We start from the raw sequence: 18,496 nt of genomic DNA on the forward strand, positions 1-18,496 counted from the left end.
ACCAACAGCTTTTTTAGAATAATATTGAGTCTTGCATACATACTCTAGTATGGCATAAAAAGAAAGACCAGAAGAAATGATGAGACGAACCAGTGAAATAACGACACGCTGTATCTACAAAGTCTTTAAAAACTTATAGATTTGCTTACATTTTATTATTATCAGTCATCTGCATTCTGTATGAAAAATGAACGTAAATTTATTGAACGCAGAATTTTCCTCACTGACGTTTCCGTTCCTTTACACGTCTGCTATCATTCTTCAAAAGCACTATTCAATAAACTATTTGTATTTTTTTTTCTCACGAAATGTTTCATATTACAATAATTATAAAATATCAATTTAGTTAAATATTATCAATCTTACTGGCAAAACTGCTTTTACGATAGTGGGTCATAAACAGAATCCCTAACTTCTGACAAACTTCAGTGAAATGGAGCACACTTGACTCCTAGCGACTGAAAATGAATTATCGAATTTCTGAATTATTTTATTAAAATTAAATCACATAGTGTAGCCGTAAGTGTACTACGTAGGCGTAAAAAAAAATATTGCTTTAGGTATTATTAGTTGACTGAGTATTTTGTACGGTTTTATTTACTAACACATTTTGCTTCATCGATGGACTTTAGAATCGATAACCCAATTTCTTTTAAGTTTTTAAATGACTGCAATTGTGCATTAGTGCGTCGCTGTAAAATGCTGTTGTGTTAAGGTTGTGTGAAGTTGTTGTGCCCGTTGTGACCATGCTTTTCACACCGATTTATATTGCTATGACCTTTATAAAGACCTGGAGAATTCGCTCTTTCCGAGCTCGTCTACTTGAATTTTTGAGCGGTAACACAAGTGTCGCATTTTGTAAAGTTCCTGAGAATGCAGCCGGTAAGTCTTAATTAAATTTAACGAGGATGTTATGTCACTCCCTTATAAAAAAAATATTTAAATCAGCCTAAGTAGTAAGCATGACATTAAAAAATAAATCAATAACTAATTAATAATTAATTACTTAATTCTAATAATAGAACTAACTTACCCAGAATTTCTATAATGTTAAATCTTTCTTACTTTTTTACAGAAACCCCTACACTTAGTTCTAAGCTATGTACAAATCCAAAAAATGCATATCTATGTGACTTACTGGACTATACGAATGCTACGAGGATCTGTAGTATGAAGCCGACGCAGTTGATAGAGATCAATGACTGGGTGACGTGTGCCAATGGGCTGCCACTCGGCTCCAGTGATCAGTCTCCCATCACTGATTTAGATGTGGACGTGTTGTTTGAGTGTGAGATGGAACCCCATGACAATACAGGACAAGATATCATTACTGTAAGTTATTGCTGATATAATTTTATTTGTATGATTATACATAAAAGTTAGAATATTTAATTCAATTAAACCATCAGGTACAATTAATTTCTAAAGGTAAAACATATTCAAAAAATTGTATATATGTGTCTACTAGTCTGCACTTTTGTGAGGACATCTGCTGGCTCTAGGGTTTTTGCATTTTAGAATCTATTATTGTTCTGTTAAAGTTGAAACTTATAAGTACCTATTTATACTGTTCTATGAAGAACAAACTATATTTTGAATTTGAATATACAATTTGAATATTTTAATTCCAGTTAGAGTCCATGGGTCAGCCAGTGGCGTGGAAGGCGGGCTCCCACCTTGCTATAATAGTGAAGACTAACATAGAACACCTGAGTGTCATCGGTTTCAATTTCATCGGAGGAGAGTTTGTCATAGACCACAATCTGCCTGTTGTGAGGATACAGAGTAAGTTCACAATATAATATATATTTAAAAAATAAAACTTTTAGGTAATTGATCTTTAAACAATCTCTTTTGTTAATTTCCAGCTGTTCAACTGTCAGGAGAACCAAATAAAGCCTCAGATACATCAATGAGGAGTCTCCGCAGTGACATCCAACACAGTCTCAAACAGCCAGCCACTGAATTCCAATGGCCAGTACACGCAGCCCTCCTCAGGAAACTCTCGAAAGTAGTAGATATCAAGTCTGATGCTAAGAATACCATACAGATGAATGGAAGCAGTGGAGACCTAGTGCTTGAAGTACCGCCTCCTCGGAAAACTGTCACTCTAGCTGATGTCAGTGTCAACACAGGCAAGTCATTATCAGGAGAAGAAACAGACAATGCTGAGGATAGTAAAAAGGCAGTAGAAGTTGCAACAAAGCCAGAGGAACTGCAGCCCGAGGAAAAGGAAGTAGTAGTGGAAAATGTCACAGTAGAAATACAACACAATATCACACCAAAGAAATCTAGTTTAAAACTTGACTTGAAGAAAGGCACGAGCCAGCTATCAACTTCTCTATTAAACATATCTAGCCAAATAAAGTCTGTAACTACTCATAAAAGGATAGTAAGTACGACTGGACCGAAGAGGCCGCAGTCCCAGATAGATTGCTACCCCGTCAAGGAGGAGGCCCCTAGGAGTTCAAGCTCGCAGAGTACGCCGAAATCTGTGAAAAGTTCCCGTCCATTAGTGAATACAAAGTCACCGAATGTGTTGATATATTCTGATAGTGTAGTAGCTAGAGATAATTTGGAGGCCTCCCTTAGGAAAATACTGGATTGCGATAGGTAAGTGTTTTACAACCTTGTGATATAATTTGACACTGCTGAGCTTGATGATAAAATTATATTTATTTCAGTAAAATGATAATGTTTTGTTTACATTACAATGCACTCATTCACTTATCAGCCAAAATGGTTTAATACCATCACGTTTATATGTATATTAAGATAAGATTATTTCATATTATTAAAATTCATGTCCAAAGAGTATGTAGCAAATGGAGTACATAACTTGTTACTTTAGCTTAGCATATTACCGCACTTTACGATTATTGACGCTTTTACGTCAACAGCCGTAAAAGTTTTTATGGTAATGTTATTGACAGGTATAATGTTTCTTATTATAGGTATACGTTATACGTGGTGTCTCGTGAAACGCTCGAGGCGGGAGCGTGGCGCGGACGGGCGGCGCTGGTGGCTGTAGCGGGGTGTGTGGGACGGGCCGCACCGTTGTTGTTGGCGCATTTGTTAGCGGGAGGCCGACTGCTCGCACTATGTTCTGATTTATTACACACTGTGCTGCCGTATTATAAGACTGCCGAGGTAAGAGACATTAATGAGTGCTCAACTCCAAAATTAAATCTGTTACCACTTATTAAGCAATCGCGCTTGTAACCACTTGACCAACGTTTGTATTGTAACTCTCACATTTAATTAAACCTTTAATAATTCTTTCGCCAGGTTCGTGAAAATGAAATAGTCCAATTCACATACGACAAATGGAAGTCTGTGAAGATGAAACATCACATATTCTGCTACCAAGCGTCGCCTGCGAAGAAACAATTCTCCACAGAAAGCGACAGGCAGTAAGTACCTCTGTTAATTAGTGATATTAATTTGTGTGTGTGATATGTGTTTGTTTAAAACGGAGTAATGGACAAATTAAGTGCTAATAAACACGAACCTGTTGAGTTTCGTCAGCTCTTTGACCAACCTAAACCTTTGTGTAAGCTAACCTAAGCTGTGATCTCCAATCCGAATGCCAAACTTTGAGATTATCACCAGTAGAGGAACCGCAGTTATATTTCGAAAATCGACATTTAACTTAGCTCTCCATTTGTTCATTACTCCGTGTCTCAAAAAACAATGCTTATAAATAATATTTTGATCAATTTACAGAGCAAGTCAGGAAAATAATATGTATCGGTACGCAAAACATACTATTGAAGTAGAATCCCTTTAATTTTCAGCCCTCATAATTATTATAGTTGACTTATGACGTTATGACACATTATTGGGCATTTATTTATTTATTTATTACCTATAGTACCTATATTTATATTACAAGTTGCTATTTTCACTCACGAATGACAAAAGTTACATGCAACAGAAGTTATGTATAAGTTCTAAACAAAATATACAGAATATTTATACATATATTCGATTGTTTAATGCTTTATTTATTTTTGTATTTTATGCATGTGTATGCGTAGATAAATTGTTGGATCATTCACATGAACTTTACATACTTACTTATTTACATACAACACAGTTATAACTTTATACATATATACTATTAGAATGGCTGAACAGGGATGGCTGAGACATATTATACATAATATTAAGTTAAAGTAGCATAGCAACGTATTTATAAATAATAAAATACTCTAATCATGAATATTTACTGTATATTACTAATGCAACTTATGACGTAGTACAAACGTAATAACGTGTATTTTGCACTAGCAACAAAAGTTATATGGTAGATAATACAAAATGCTTTTAGACACAGATTAATGAGATATCAGATACTAAATTTCCTTACTAATCAAAGTGGTCACGCCAATGTATAATACAATTTTCCCCACCTCGCCTCTTCCCGTGGGTGTGCAATCTCCTTGTTCTTGCTTCATGGGGAAAAACAACACATTTGTCAGAGACTAGGTAGTAGTGTTCTCTGGTTAACTTTAATTTTTCAAACTGCTATCCCCTCTTAATATGAAAAGGCCCATAATCTGTTAATGATTATAAAATATTAGCACAGGAAGTGTGGTATCTGTTTATTATGTAATCTGTGAGTTAGACAAGCCACTTAAAAAGTATAAAATAGTATAAATACACCATCTGCGTCGCAAGTTGTAATAAATAGTCTATAGTCTAGTTGTTACTTAAAGATTTTTGTATAGATAAAAAGAAAAGCTATCATTCTTTAAAATTGTTTAATATAAATCTATTATTATTATATCGATAGATAGTTTTGATGATTAAATAAGAATTTTAATCAAGATTCAAGATCGTTGATACTTGATACCATAAATAGGTAAAAATATTAAAAAGAAAATAGCTGCGTGGTTTTAATAAAGTACTCGTAACAATCTTCTAAATTATATTAATGAAATATGCAGAAATTTTGATCTTTAAAGTTCTATACAAAAATCTCAATCTCTTACGTTTATCACTCCAGTTCTAAATGAGTATGAGTACATCTAGGCCATCCAAGTACACGGGGCACCCTGGCCACGAGCTGGACATCCAGGTGCTGGCCTCTGAGGAGACCTGGCGCACACCATCACTGCTGCAGTCCACAGACCTCACTAACGGGGGCATCGCTATATTCTCACAGGTACGTTAAAACAGGATTTTAAATTAAATTATTCAACAAGTTTCTATAATATTACAACAATAAACTAACTAAGTATGGGTCCTCGTTGTAGCTCGAAACTAGTCGGACGTCTACGTGAAACGGCCATAATATTATTTAAACTTGGTTCGACGTGGTCTATGTTCAATAGTGGATGTCTTGTAAATGATTTTTGGGGTATTACTGAGAATTATCAAGAATTATTGGGATAATTCTAATTACAGCCGACAGTCACGCTAGAGACCACTTGAATAACGAGGCTTTTTCATTTTCAGATTCATTTAGAAGCCGACCCCAGCGACTACTTAGGCGACGAAGGAATGAAAAGCAACGATGCTCGTCTGGGGATTATTCACAAAATCTTAGGCGATATTCTCGGTCTTCATGTAAAGGAACCAAAAGAAATGACGCAGATTGAGTATACACGAGGATTCTTCCTAGGAAACCATGTGGTAAGGAGACCTTGTAACTATGTACCAAATCACTTGTATATGTTTATTTCGCATCACCATCAATGTAGCAATTGCTGAATATTGATATTTATATTTTGATACACTTATGTCTTATGTGAACAGTGTCGAGTGACTTTGTTTTATGTTAACGCCATCGAAATGTTTCGGCGCTCTGATTGGCTGCTCAAAACTAACCAACCAATCAGATGGCTAAACGCGGTAACGTTTTGATCGCGTTAATGTAATACAAACTCGTATTAGGCACTCTGTAAATCAATTCGCTAACGAGAATTGATTTAGACATGTGCTTGTTATAAAATAACTAAATTATCATTCGGCTATCTCTAAACATGTGATCGAAAATAAACAATCGGCTAAGTAATTAGGTACTGAAGAACTATCAAATTAACTTTCGGCTGTCAATCTGTTGCTTATCAAAATATAAATGTCGTAAGCAACTTACTAGGAAGTAGTTAATAAATATATAATTTGTGATGTGCATATTTGCATACATTAGATGTACTGTATTGTTACTAAGTATTGGAAAACTATTGGATTTTGTCACGTGTCAGCTTCGTAGAAACACCGCCATCTAATTTATTACTTATGTACTAAAGATTTGGTAGATATTTGGATAATTTGTTTCGCATTGTGTACTATGGACTCGTTAGTTAAACTTGGCTGATTGACTCATTCATATGAGAAGAATCTTTCGGTAGTGAGGTTAGATATTAATATTTATTTAATGCTTAATTATGATTAGACGGTAATACGAATTATTATGTATTTTTTTGAAGGATAGAGTCTCATAATATTTCTTTGTAGTAGGCTTTATTTATATATTTACGACCTTATGTCTGAATTAAAAATGTGGCTATGTATAGACACGTAATTTATATTAGATTGAAAAAAATCGCACGTATTTTTTTTCTTAGTTAGTAGGCATAATTTAAAAGGACAGTAGGTATAATCAAAGTTATAAGTCGCGAACATGATACGTAAACCGATGTGTATGAGACTACGATAGTGACGGTGTTCCCCGGTAGGCGGCGTGGCCGAAGCGTGCGGGCGGCCCTGGCCACGTGACCGTGTGATGCCCGGTGAGACACACCCGCTACACGACACTCGCTACAAACCCACTAGTACCGACATAACCCCGCTACGTTTTAAGAGTGAGATCTAACAAACAAACATACGTATCGTCCTTTTACGTAACTTATTTAAAATAATCAAGCAACAAAACATGTATCATGCAACATGTTACTAGTTACCGTTGCAGCATTCGTTACATGATGCAACCTTTAATCTACTTAATGTCCCGTAACTCACTCTTAAAACTATTTTTAAAGAATATGCTTTTTTGTAAATATTTAATATTGATTCAAGATATTTTTAATAGTATTATTTATAATGTGCACGCAAATGGCTTCTTTCTTTCTCACGATTTTTCTTCTAATTGACTTAACCATCTTGTTTCACAGCTGTCTACATCCGAACATTTGATAGAAATTAAACGAATCATTATTTGAATTGTTGTATTATATGGATTCGTCATCGCTACATCACTGAGACCTACATTTCGTGCTTAGATCGATCTCAAATTAAGCTAAATCTCATTAATTTCTCAATGTGAATATTTTTGATCTTTTGATTTTCTCTATCGGTGTTGCATGTTGTGTTGCTAGGTATTTTCTGTCGCAACAAACGTTTAAAGACGAGACATTATACAAGATAACTGTTGTCTTGTGGGAATAATGTTCTATTTTAATGCGGTCTAACTTAAATAATAATGTAAATATTTAAAGGAGATACTACGAGTTCATTCTCACGTATATGTCCGCAGATTTGGCTGCTAAAGATAGTACCTATTTAGAATTATTTTGTATGAAGATATAGCGACACATACCGCCACATAATGAGCAATTATTATCTAACAGATACCACTGTTACAAAGTCATTATCAGGTCCAGTAAGCCCTGTAGGATTTGCTTGACATCCCTCGATAAATGTTTACACATACTACCAACGTAAAAATATTCAGCAGTAGCCCACCAGGTACAATGACTAATGAAATTCACCTAATCAGAAGAATTCTCATTTCCTGAATACAGGAATATTATAACTAAAACAAACTAGACTATTATGACAAAAATCTATCTCTAGTAACCAAATCTACAAAACGTTTCGAAATAGCGACAGAAGATACGTTGCTAGTTGTCTCTCTCCATCCTTCTACCGTTCGACGTGTACATGAGCACATTGGCCGCAGCACAAGCTGCAGCTGGTGGAGGCGTGTCCGCCGGTGGGCGGGGCGCGGCTGCAGAAGCTGGGCGAGCTGCAGGTGCAGTGGTGCCTCACGGGGGAGGAGCCCCTGCAGCCGCCCGGCGCCGCCTTCCTGCCCGTCTACGTCTACGAGTGCCCGGAACACTTCTCCACCGTCGAGTATTTTGATGTAAGTATCCTCTACTTTGCTTCTTGCGTTCCTACTCTCAATTGTGAGACTCGAGTGGTTTCTCCAGTAAGAGTAACAGTCCAGTCTGCTTCATGGACATTTAGCATCTTGTAGAGAAATAATACTGAAATTCCTTTTTCCTTCTAATAATATACATTTACCTATTAAGGGTAAGAGGTAAGAACTTAAAGATTCAAGTGGTCAAAGCTTCCGACTAAGAGAGTCACTCTGCCCTGTGAGGTTCGTAATATGGTATATATATATTGGTACAAAATTACGTTACAAATACTATTTTAAAATTGTTGTACTTAACAGAACCTAACATCTATGCACATGGGCCGGCTGATAGTGTACGCGGACGTGATGTCGTCGACGATGCACGTGACATCGGCCCCGCTGGTGCACGGCGCGGGCAGCGTGGCGCGGCGACAGGCCGCCGGCCGCGGCCGCGGGGGGAACGCCTGGATCTCGCCGCTCGGACAGGCCGCTATATCGCTGCAGGTGCGCTAACGCTACAGCAATTCATACAACATATATTTAGTGTCTAAAATCGCTCTCAGACTCAAATCTTTGGATTGTTAAGTTTCTTTTTTTTATTGGTAAGAAACGGGCAGACAGCTAGATCACCTGACGGTATGCAAACACCAAAGGAATTACAAGTGCGTTACCAGTCAGTGGTCATTTAAGGATTGGGGAGAAGGATGGGGGAACAATCCCCCCTCCCCCTTCGGTAATTTTAACGTCACGACAAAACGCAATAGTTTTCTGTGAAGTCGAAACAAGGCTTTCCCGCGTGAAATCCTAAATGCACGTAAATCTTATAGGCTAGCAATATTTATTTTGGAAAAGTAATCTAAATATGTACTTGTATGTCCATAGGTTTGGATGAGAGTATCGCCGTGTCTCCCCCTCGTGCAACACGCCGCGGCGCTGGCCGCCGTGCGGGCCATACGGTCGCAGCCTGCTTACGAACATTTGGATATTAGGTAATATTGCCAATCCATCTATCTTGCTCCATCCATCTTTTTATCCTTACCCTCCCTTTCATATTGTCTGATAGGATTCTTTAATCTTATCATAGTGTTGATATTCATATATTTCCTTTTATAAAGAGTCGTGGATAATGTTTAATTCATTTTTAATTATTATTTGTATACATCTTTTTTCTAATTTGGCGTTGGATTTTTTTCCTAGGATAAAGTGGCCCAACGACATATATTTCGGTCGTGACGTCAAAATCGGAGGCACCATTACCACTGCCAACTGCATCGGGGAACAAGTTTACGTTAATATAGGTAATTGTTTCTATAACTTTACTTATTTAAGCAAACATTTACAATTGTATATCTAGACCATTGTAATATTTATTAGAATTATATTTAACTTGACTCTGTATTTGCGCAAACTTTATGCTCATAATGCGCAACTCATAAGGCTTGCGCTAATTTGCGCTAAGAGTAAAATATAACAACACACTGTATACTCTCCAAAGAAGTACTAAATTAATACAGCACGCACTTTTTGTGCTTTATAAGTCCCTTATGAACAATAGGCAGCTTTAATGAGTAGTCATTACACGGTTTCTTTCCAGGTACCGGTGTAAACATATCGAATAGTGTCCCGACAATGTGTCTCAACGACATTATAACGGAACACAACAAACAGCACGGCACCACTCTACCTCTGATATCGATAGAGAAGTTCCTAGCGAGATACTGCTCGCAACTCGAGCGGATAATCGATTACATGAGCTCGGACGGCGGAATCGATGCCTTCTTCGAACAGTATTATCAGTATTGGTTGCATACGTAAGTATAGCTTTTGATATTTGTAAATTCAATTTAATTTAATCTGGTAAAAAAGTTTTATGGGATAAGGCGCAAACGAGCAGACGCGTCACCTAATGGAATAATCAATCGGTGCCCTTGGATGCAGCATCAGAGAAGTTACAAATGCGTTGCCAATCTTTAGGGGTAGGGATTTAAGGGATTGGCGATGGGGGAACTGGTCGCCCGGTAACTTCACTCACACGGCAAAACATTGCAAGCGTTGTATCACGCTGGTTAACTCTAAGGCCATGGTACCACTCCAGTCTCTATGTAAGGAAGAATGGCTCTCCTACACTTATTACCAAAAATCGCTTACATATAAATAACTGTGCTATTTTTTTTTCTTCCAGTGGTGAATCAATCCGTATAAAAAGCGAGGCGACATCGACCCCAGTGGACGGTACTATAAAGGGACTGGACGAGGCAGGCTGGCTGGTGGTCACCACGGCCGGTGGCGAGGTCACCGTGGCGCCCGACGGCAATACCTTCGACATGATGAGCGGGCTCGTCGCGCCACGCGTTTAGGTAAAGGTAAAGGGCAATAGGGAAGATGGTTTAACATCTATTTAAGTCCGTCAGATAGGTAAAATGTTTGATTTGTGTTTTTTGGGTTTTTTTTTTCGAAGTAAGATATAATTTGGTGATGCGTAATTAATTGAAAATGGAAGATAAAAATAAATATTTTATTTTTAACATTGGGGATCGACATCTATGCTCTATATAATATGTACATTGGCGTAGTATGTATGTAGTAGTCATGCGATATAGTATTTTTAAATCAAATGTATCACCGTAACTTTCTAGTTTCGAGAAAAACAAATAATATCAATTGTCCAATATTTTTTAACAATCTATTTGGTAGACTTGAAAAAATGCGAGTCATCTTCCCTATTAAATGAATGGGTGAGGCGATGTATCATGTACTCCGTCGATGTAAAGTTAGAGGTATTATTTATTATATTATATAATGTTGGTACATTGATTACGTTGATTTGAAACTTATCTCGTTTTGTCTAAGGTTGGTTATCAATTGACAAAAAATAATTTAAAATATTTAAAAAGTAACACTCAACTTTATGGTATACTAAAATAAATACCAATAAAAGAAACTATGAGATCTCGATTTTATTTAAGTGTGTTTAATAACTGAAAAAATATTTAAGAGTGTTAACAGTTAACAAAAAAAGTTAATTATTTATTTCAACTATGTTTTTTTTACATAGTTTTGAGTGATGACAATCAATGTTTTTTGATTTGACGAAATGAGATAAGTTTAATTCAATAAGTAGTTAAGTTTACGGTGATATTACGACTAGTGACGTGTAATGGCTCTCTGTATGCGGGATATTTAATGGGAATTGTTTTATTATACTAACGTAGAACTTGTAGGCATTTGTGATAATCTTCAATACTAAAACTATAATTAATTATTTATTTTCAAGTCGGGATTTGAGGAAAGAATTTAGTGAGAAAAAGGAGTTTTAATTTATGTAATGTTTGTTATATAATTCTATTAGGTTTTATCGATATGCTAATTAAAATAGTCGCTTCAAAAAATAATTATTTCAATGTGACGAATAATAATATTAATTTATATTATATACGTTAATTATTATACATCATTTAAAACACATGTTAATTAATATATTTTAAACATGTTACGTATACATTGTTGTTAAAATTGTCCTTATTTTTGGATTAAGTACGTCCTAAAACATTGCTCATAAATGAATTGTTTTGTTATTATTATATTTCACAGTTAATATGTTTTTAAAAGAGGAATTTACGCGAAGGAATATTATCAAATATTAGAATTTAAATAGAGTAATGTTTTACGTTTAATACTAGCTAGCCAAATATAAAATGTTGTTTAGATACCGGTGTAGGTATCTATATCCTAGCATTATTTGCGAATTGTAGAAGTTCATATAAGCACAAAACAAAACATCAATGTCGATATAAAGTAGTGAATTAATATAAAAATTGTTGAAAATAAGATTTCGGTGTGTTCACTGGGTTGATGAATAAATATAATTAGAACAACCAGTCGAAATAAGATTTTTGCGTTCTTGGTGGCGTTAGTGAGCTATAAGATCATGTCTTTAAGCTACGCCAGCGCCTCTGGTGGTGCAAAAATGAAATATGAGAAGGCGAAATACTTTGAAAATGTTTCGATTTTCCTTATAAGTGCAGTAATGAGGCAAATAATTGTACGGGAATTGCGTCTATAATGTAGTAATGTATGTGTAATTGGAAGTAATGAGGGAATGTATCGGTTTGCGAGCCACACCACTGCCAGTGCTCTTATATCGAATAGTTGATAGGTTACATAAGTACTGCAAGGTCCGTTCGTAGTACATAGCATAGACACGTTCAACATCTGGTATCAAGTCATGTAAAGGGTGTTTGGTTTGTCGTCAATTACTCTAAGGGGTGTTGTTATATTTACGGGTTATGCAAGTGAAGTTTATTGTCGTTAGCTCATTTTAAGAAGAAACTCATAATAATGTCCGGAAGACAATTATATTCCACAGTTGTAGTTTTCTAGATGCATATTTTAAATGTATAAAGGGCAAAGGAGTGAAGCAATAATTATTTTTTTAACGAGAGAACAAAGAAATAGTTTTAGTTGTTCTACATCTGTTACTTAGCTTCCTACTTAAAACTTTTGATACCTCTCTCGTGGGGACTTTAATCTATGTACTTCAACCTTGGCGTACGTATGTATGTCCGTATAGTATACATAAGTTAATATCTTAAGTATAAGTCGGTTTAATAGAGCTTTTTATCGTTCATTGATTACAATATTCTTTGTATAATATATGAAAAATGTGCCTAAACAAAGTTATTGTAACAACATGCAAATGATCTATTCGTTAGATGTTAAGTCGCATTGTACAGAATTTACGCATCTTTACATAATTTCGGTGGGAGTCTCGAACGTTTTTTGATGATTTAATAAAAGATTTTAATATTTAAATGTAATATTGAATTTGAAATTTTCGCTAACTTTTGAAAATTTGTCTATTTGGGAAGTGGTTCTTGTTAAATTGATAGACAGTTGGTCCTGGCTGTGTGAGGCGCGGGACGCTGGGACGGTATCTAGTCACTCCTCGCTGTTGTCATGTGCTGTTAAGTTGTTTAGATGTTATTTATTGATAGAGTCTAAAATGTTATACATCTCTTGTTACATTACTCTGGTTGTATTCATGTGCTCTAATAAATTATTTCATTAATAATTACATTGCAGTTTTATTTTTATTTCTAAAAGCAAACCTCATTAAATTACAAGTCTATTGAAACTTTAACTTCACACAAATTCAGGTAAGGACCAAATTCAAAGACAGTATCGCAAATATACTTAATAGCAATATTTTATTTGTAAGTATCAGCATTATTAAAAACGAATTTATGTTCTCTAACACCAGAAGTGCCCATGTTATGTAGTATGAAGACGGAGCCGGCTAGAGGTTGCTTCTTCAATGTGTCGGGGCTCATGTTCCGTCTAGAGGTGGTTACGATCAGGTCATCCAGGTTGGGGCCTCCCCAAGTTAGTGACGTTGTCAGGGTAACCGGCAGCTTGTAGCGTTCCACTATCGTCCTCGTGTCCGGGTTGATGCGCACTATCTGTGGATACATTGATCAAATTCTACATATTTTATAGTGCAATTTAATTTGGAAGTCTTTAGTCGTACGTCTTACGGGCCAACTCCGGTTCTCGAATCCGAAGTTTCGTTTAATCTTCGGCCGTAGGTTTTATTGATTTACTAATAGAATTACTTGAGATAACGTTTTATTTTATTGTTGTTGTTTGTGTTGATTCGGATTTGTTTAGCAACACAGACCGCGCGCTCTCATACAATAAGCAGATTGGTCGAGCGACTAATCGGTGTTGATATCGGAGCTCTCACTACAACTAGACAAAAGTGCTGTTACTGTGTTGTAGATATATTTATCGATAAAATTATATTATTTGATTTGAAATAATATACTCATACTGCGTATTTATGTAACTACGATAATTTTTAAATATTAAAATCACACCTACATAATACTTAAAATTATTTCAATATAATATTAAAATGACTAAGTGTGAACTTTTTTTTGGCAAGCAATATAACGGATAAAATTATAGTCCTATACTAAAAATTAATATTTGTATTTTTTTTAACCTGATTTCCCTAACCAAGTTATCAAATACATCGATAATTCATATCGACTGTTGCACAGCCACATTTGTCAATGTACTTTTAAGAAATGTTTACATTATTTCGAATGTAGCGATAGAGAATGTTTCGATGTATGTGTGAAATTGTGTTTGTGATGTTCTAATTGTTTTGTGTGAGTATCGTAGTGACAGGTAAATTGTTTTTGTGTGCGTGCAGATTTCCCCCGCAAAAAATGACAGACAATTTTGTACTAGAAATAAACGCTATGGCTACTCAACTCGGTACGAGGCCCGCGTTGCTCTATGATGTCATATGAAAATCTATTTATTTATCTTCATTACATTCGTTAACTTTTGTTCACGAAAGTTTAGAATTGTAGTATGCAATCTGCGAAGTTTTTTCGTTCGTCCGTTCGTTCGTTGAATTAGAGTAGGCCCCCTGATGACGCATGCCTATAGATTGCTTTTTAACCATGCCTTGTTATGAGCGTAACAAAAACTATTGTTTAATTTTAGCAAAAGAAGTTGTGCTAATGCGTTAATACTTACACAGCCATGAAACATGAGAGCTATCCAAATGAATCCGTCCTTGTCGATAGTCATACCGTCTGCTATGACTTCGGTATCCCAATATTCGTCTAACTCCAGGATCGTGCGACGTCTGCCTTCAAATAATACAAAACACATTAGCTTACAGTATAGAGAAAAGCATATTATGTAGTAGATAAGTACATTATAGTGTCTTCCTATGCCTTATAATAATTAGGGACCCAGAAAACGTCCATCCACTGTCATTGGAGAGGCCTAAGTCCAGTAGTGGACGAGGAGAGAGGAGTGAGATGATGATGAAAACATCCAAATTTAGCTTTTACTACTATCAGACATAAGGGTTTTATTCCTTGCGCAAAAATAGATTCACCCTACTCTCGACATGTTACACTTCAACTTATTTATACTTCTACTCCTCCTTACTTACTTATATGTCCCCTTTCTAAATTAAAGTCGAAAGCTTCAATTCTCCGCGAGAGTGAGTCGATGTAGTACATTATGGTGTTGTTCAGCGACCACACGAGTCCGTTGGATATGGACACCGGCTTCAGTCGGATCTGCGGCACGAAGTGAGGCGGCTCCAGGCTGTACAGCGCACCCTCGTCCCAAACCACGTCGTTGCCGTGCTGGTGGCCTTTTGTTCCTAAGAAAGTAAATGAGATTTTTTTTTATGAAACACATACACGAGCAGACATGTCACCTGATGGTAAGCAATCAACGTCCATGAACACTTGAAACATCAGAGGCGTTACAAGTGCGTTGCCGGCCTTTTGGGGGTTAGGGATTTAAGGGTTGTTGGGGAATCGGGGATTGGGAAGGAGGGAATTGGGCCTCCGGTAACCTCACTTACACAACGAAACATAACCCACGCGTAAAAAGTTGAACAAAAATTATTATTTAGTACCTACTGAATACTGAATTAGAATGAAGTGAAAGAGAATTGAATCGCAAGAGAGAAGTGTATTTATTCTAAAGCAGAAAATTATAATATGTAATTCATTTACAAGTTTTATTTATTTAACGAATTTTTAATAGAATAACGTTTGGCCACCATCTCGTCTGATGCTAAGCGACGTTGTAATAATGATGACGATAAGGTAATGTATAGAACGATTCAATAGTTTGTCCATTAGTTACCTCCCCAAAATCTGCCCAAGGCGTCGACGATCCCTTCGTTCAGGATGTTGTCGGGCAAGCCTTGGTCGAAAGCTGCCACGAACCGCAGAGCCGAGTCCCCGGGCCGCGTCCAGTCCATTATGTGCAGCTCGTTCCTGACGCCAACTAGCAGTCGACTGCTGTTCTTTATTGGAATTACTATGTTCACCTCGCCGTAGTCTGCAAGACAGTTAAGATATGTTCAACTGTTTTATGTTGGATCCCTATTATTTATGTATGTTCCTCATATGCTGTTTGGAGTTTTGGAGTACGAAAAAGGACACAGGTTCGGTTGCGTGTAAAAAAGTTAGTACCTATCTCTACGTATAGTAACCTAACCAAATAAGGCCTATGCCCCAATAAAGCCTATTTTGAAAATTTCCCTCTTCCCGATGTCAAATGGTCGCCAAAGTTTGTAGAAGTGTGCATGCACATTACTTAGCTAATTTGAGCACAGCAAGCAACCCGTGCCGCGATTATGTTGGAACCTACAGACGAAAACAATCACGACGTGGAGCGCACTTTAGTTTTTATAAAATTCGAGTAGCGTAAACTGTTAGTATTTTTATATTTATCAGTATACGACGTGCCGTGTTTTGTCTGTATGACAATTATACATTTAGCCATCTCCTCACATTAGTGAAATAACTATAATATCGGTGTATTTCATATAATCGTTGTTTTGTTTACCTATGTGCCATGTCCTAATAAAGCCTACAAAAAACGTGTAGGCCTTATTACGGCATAGTTGTTTTTCAGTAATTTCATAGAAAACGGATCACCAGCTTCTGTCAAAAAGAAAGCCAATGGATTTTGCAAAAGATGGAAAACGCTGTTAAAATGGTAGAAAGGGGTAAACGGGTGAGTAGATACAGAAAAGTGGTGAATGGATATCGGGAAATTCTTCATAGTATCTATTCACCCTTCGAATTTTATGCACCCTGTTTTACCCGGTAGGCTGCTGCAGCCAGATATAACTCCAAAGAAGTACGCATCATCTAAAGAATGGTTTCCACTACACGAAAGCTAGGTCGGTCCCTAAATTGGCTACAGAACAAGAAGTTATTCTCATACGTTTGACTGATGCTGGGGTACCGATGACTTCAAAGATGTTACTTGGGTATTACATGATAAGAAACTCGTTTAGCTTGATGTATAATGACCAAAATTAATTAATAAGATCTCATTACATTTATTATAAGCATTGACAAAGTTTTGTTATAATTAAGAAGTTGAATACTTACTACTTTTTATTGAGGCCTTATTAAGACATAGGGTTCCCAATAAGGCCAAAGTGACACTTTAGTTATTTGTGTTTACAAAATTGTAATTTTTGTTTCTAAAGCCATTTTGATTCCATTTTTACAAAGTTTAATAAATAAATATAAGATTTTGAAATTATTAGCCCATTGTAATTTTAAACCTACGAGCTAGGCGGTAATAAAAATAAGGTAGGCCTTATTTGGTTAGCTTACCTTATAAAAATGTATTGCTGTTTGTTAGTCTCACTAAAACTCGAAAACGGCTGGAAATATTTGATGTAGTACAAAGTTTGATGGGTCATCTAGTTACTATTATAATTATTTAAAACAAGTCTATCAAGGACCCATTCTTATCACGAATATCTTTTATAACACTTTGCGCGCCTGGGTAAGCCCAAAGCTCTTCATTAATAATCAATCATTCGTCATAACCTCATCACCGCTGACTGTTAAATTAATTAAATAACTCACGTATACTGTTCTTCAAAGGAGATAGATACTTACTAATATGTTTGACCTTGTGTTGCTTGGTCCTGTAGTCCAGAGAGTGCACGTCTTGTTGCAGCACGTCCACCCAGTACAGGGTCTGGATGTCGGGGTCCCACACCGGACTCTCCGCGTGGGAGAACGTCAGATTCGTGTACTCGAATGTATTAAATTGATTCGGTGTTATGTGTGTTACCTGTATCGAAACATTATTTTGTATCTTAGCATGTACAAGAAGAAGGATGAAAAATTGTGAGAGGACGGTGAAGTATGTATGGATACCTTATGGTATGAGAATTGTATGAATATGAAAATAAAAGGACTTTTTGTGATGTTCAGGTCTGCTAGGAAAAAAATAGAGAAGACTATGGTTGACCTACATATCATAGTTATTTTAATGGTAGTAGCTAAACATAGTCTTTTTTTCGTAGGCAATATGTACTAAGAAGATATCAAGACTTACGTGATATAGAACGACTGGTTTGATAAAATATAAATGACAAATAGCAACTATAACCCACGGATACATGATTAAATATTTATTTAAATTTATTAATTTATTTACATATAATAATTACTTGTGTGCACTGTTCTAAAAGTTCTAAACCATTTTGCTTCCTAGCATTGGGTAATGTGTTCCATTTTTAATCAATTTGCTCACAATTTAACCATGTACGAAGTTATTAGTATTAATTAGTGCTCTCGGACAAAATTGTTGTCGCGTAGGCTACTTATGTAATGTTTTAGTAAACTCGGTTTGGTATTCAGACTTGTACGCATGTACGGTATTAGTCAAAGTAAGGCCTTTAAAGCGTGCCTAATTCCTCGCTTGTGAAATTTATTGTGAAATACCTACTGTGTAACTGTAGTAGTTGCTAAGTTAATGTGTAGAATCAACTAATGTAACGGAATTGGTACAAAATTTGTAGTCTTTGTCATTTTATAAAGAATTTGT

General features: G+C 36.0%; 2 protein-coding genes across 4 annotated transcripts; one reads left to right on the forward strand and one right to left on the reverse strand.

Annotated features, from left to right (window-relative positions):
- Nucleotides 1–412: 412 nt before the first annotated feature.
- LOC118278284 (biotin--protein ligase) lies at nucleotides 413–11,067 on the forward strand. 3 transcript variants are annotated; one of them, XM_035597507.2, is made up of 15 exons: nucleotides 413–882; nucleotides 1,076–1,332; nucleotides 1,632–1,785; nucleotides 1,869–2,613; nucleotides 2,955–3,150; nucleotides 3,289–3,413; nucleotides 3,727–3,753; nucleotides 5,038–5,170; nucleotides 5,464–5,640; nucleotides 7,910–8,092; nucleotides 8,408–8,593; nucleotides 8,972–9,078; nucleotides 9,287–9,387; nucleotides 9,684–9,900; nucleotides 10,272–11,067. In XM_035597507.2, exons 1-15 carry the CDS (start codon nucleotides 747–749, stop codon nucleotides 10,444–10,446), a joined length of 2,919 nt encoding a protein of 972 aa, XP_035453400.2. In that variant the 5' UTR covers nucleotides 413–746; the 3' UTR covers nucleotides 10,447–11,067. The 3 variants fall into 3 exon arrangements, with proteins under 3 accessions (XP_035453400.2, XP_035453401.2, XP_035453402.2); XM_035597509.2 differs by having other exon boundaries at nucleotides 424–560; XM_035597508.2 differs by lacking the exon at nucleotides 3,727–3,753.
- Nucleotides 11,068–13,281: 2,214 nt separating this feature from the next.
- Nucleotides 13,282–18,274, reverse strand: LOC118278299 (regucalcin). Its single transcript, XM_035597533.2, has 6 exons — nucleotides 18,005–18,274; nucleotides 17,560–17,737; nucleotides 15,776–15,973; nucleotides 15,066–15,281; nucleotides 14,639–14,754; nucleotides 13,282–13,548 (listed from the first exon to the last, which is right to left on the reverse strand). Exons 1-6 carry the CDS (start codon nucleotides 18,068–18,070, stop codon nucleotides 13,297–13,299), a joined length of 1,026 nt encoding a protein of 341 aa, XP_035453426.2. The 5' UTR covers nucleotides 18,071–18,274; the 3' UTR covers nucleotides 13,282–13,296.
- Nucleotides 18,275–18,496: the final 222 nt, after the last annotated feature.

The sequence above is a fragment of the Spodoptera frugiperda genome, chromosome 18, assembly GCF_023101765.2.
Source record: "Spodoptera frugiperda isolate SF20-4 chromosome 18, AGI-APGP_CSIRO_Sfru_2.0, whole genome shotgun sequence".
Classification (NCBI taxonomy): Eukaryota; Metazoa; Arthropoda; class Insecta; order Lepidoptera; family Noctuidae; genus Spodoptera; species Spodoptera frugiperda.

Excerpts from the sequence above, each read along its gene's own strand:
- LOC118278299 (XM_035597533.2), bottom strand. The coding sequence starts at position 18,070 with ATGTATCCGTGGGTTATAGTTGCTATTTGTCATTTATATTTTATCAAA. Across the intron at positions 15,974-17,559 it reads ACACAAGGTCAAACATATTA|ACTACGGCGAGGTGAACATA; the intron begins GTAAGTATCTAT and ends ACTGTCTTGCAG. Across the intron at positions 13,549-14,638 it reads CTCTCATGTTTCATGGCTGT|ATAGTGCGCATCAACCCGGA; the intron begins GTAAGTATTAAC and ends ATGTATCCACAG.
- LOC118278284 (XM_035597507.2), top strand. The coding sequence starts at position 747 with ATGCTTTTCACACCGATTTATATTGCTATGACCTTTATAAAGACCTGG. Across the intron at positions 8,594-8,971 it reads AGGCCGCTATATCGCTGCAG|GTTTGGATGAGAGTATCGCC; the intron begins GTGCGCTAACGC and ends GTATGTCCATAG. Across the intron at positions 9,388-9,683 it reads ACAAGTTTACGTTAATATAG|GTACCGGTGTAAACATATCG; the intron begins GTAATTGTTTCT and ends GTTTCTTTCCAG.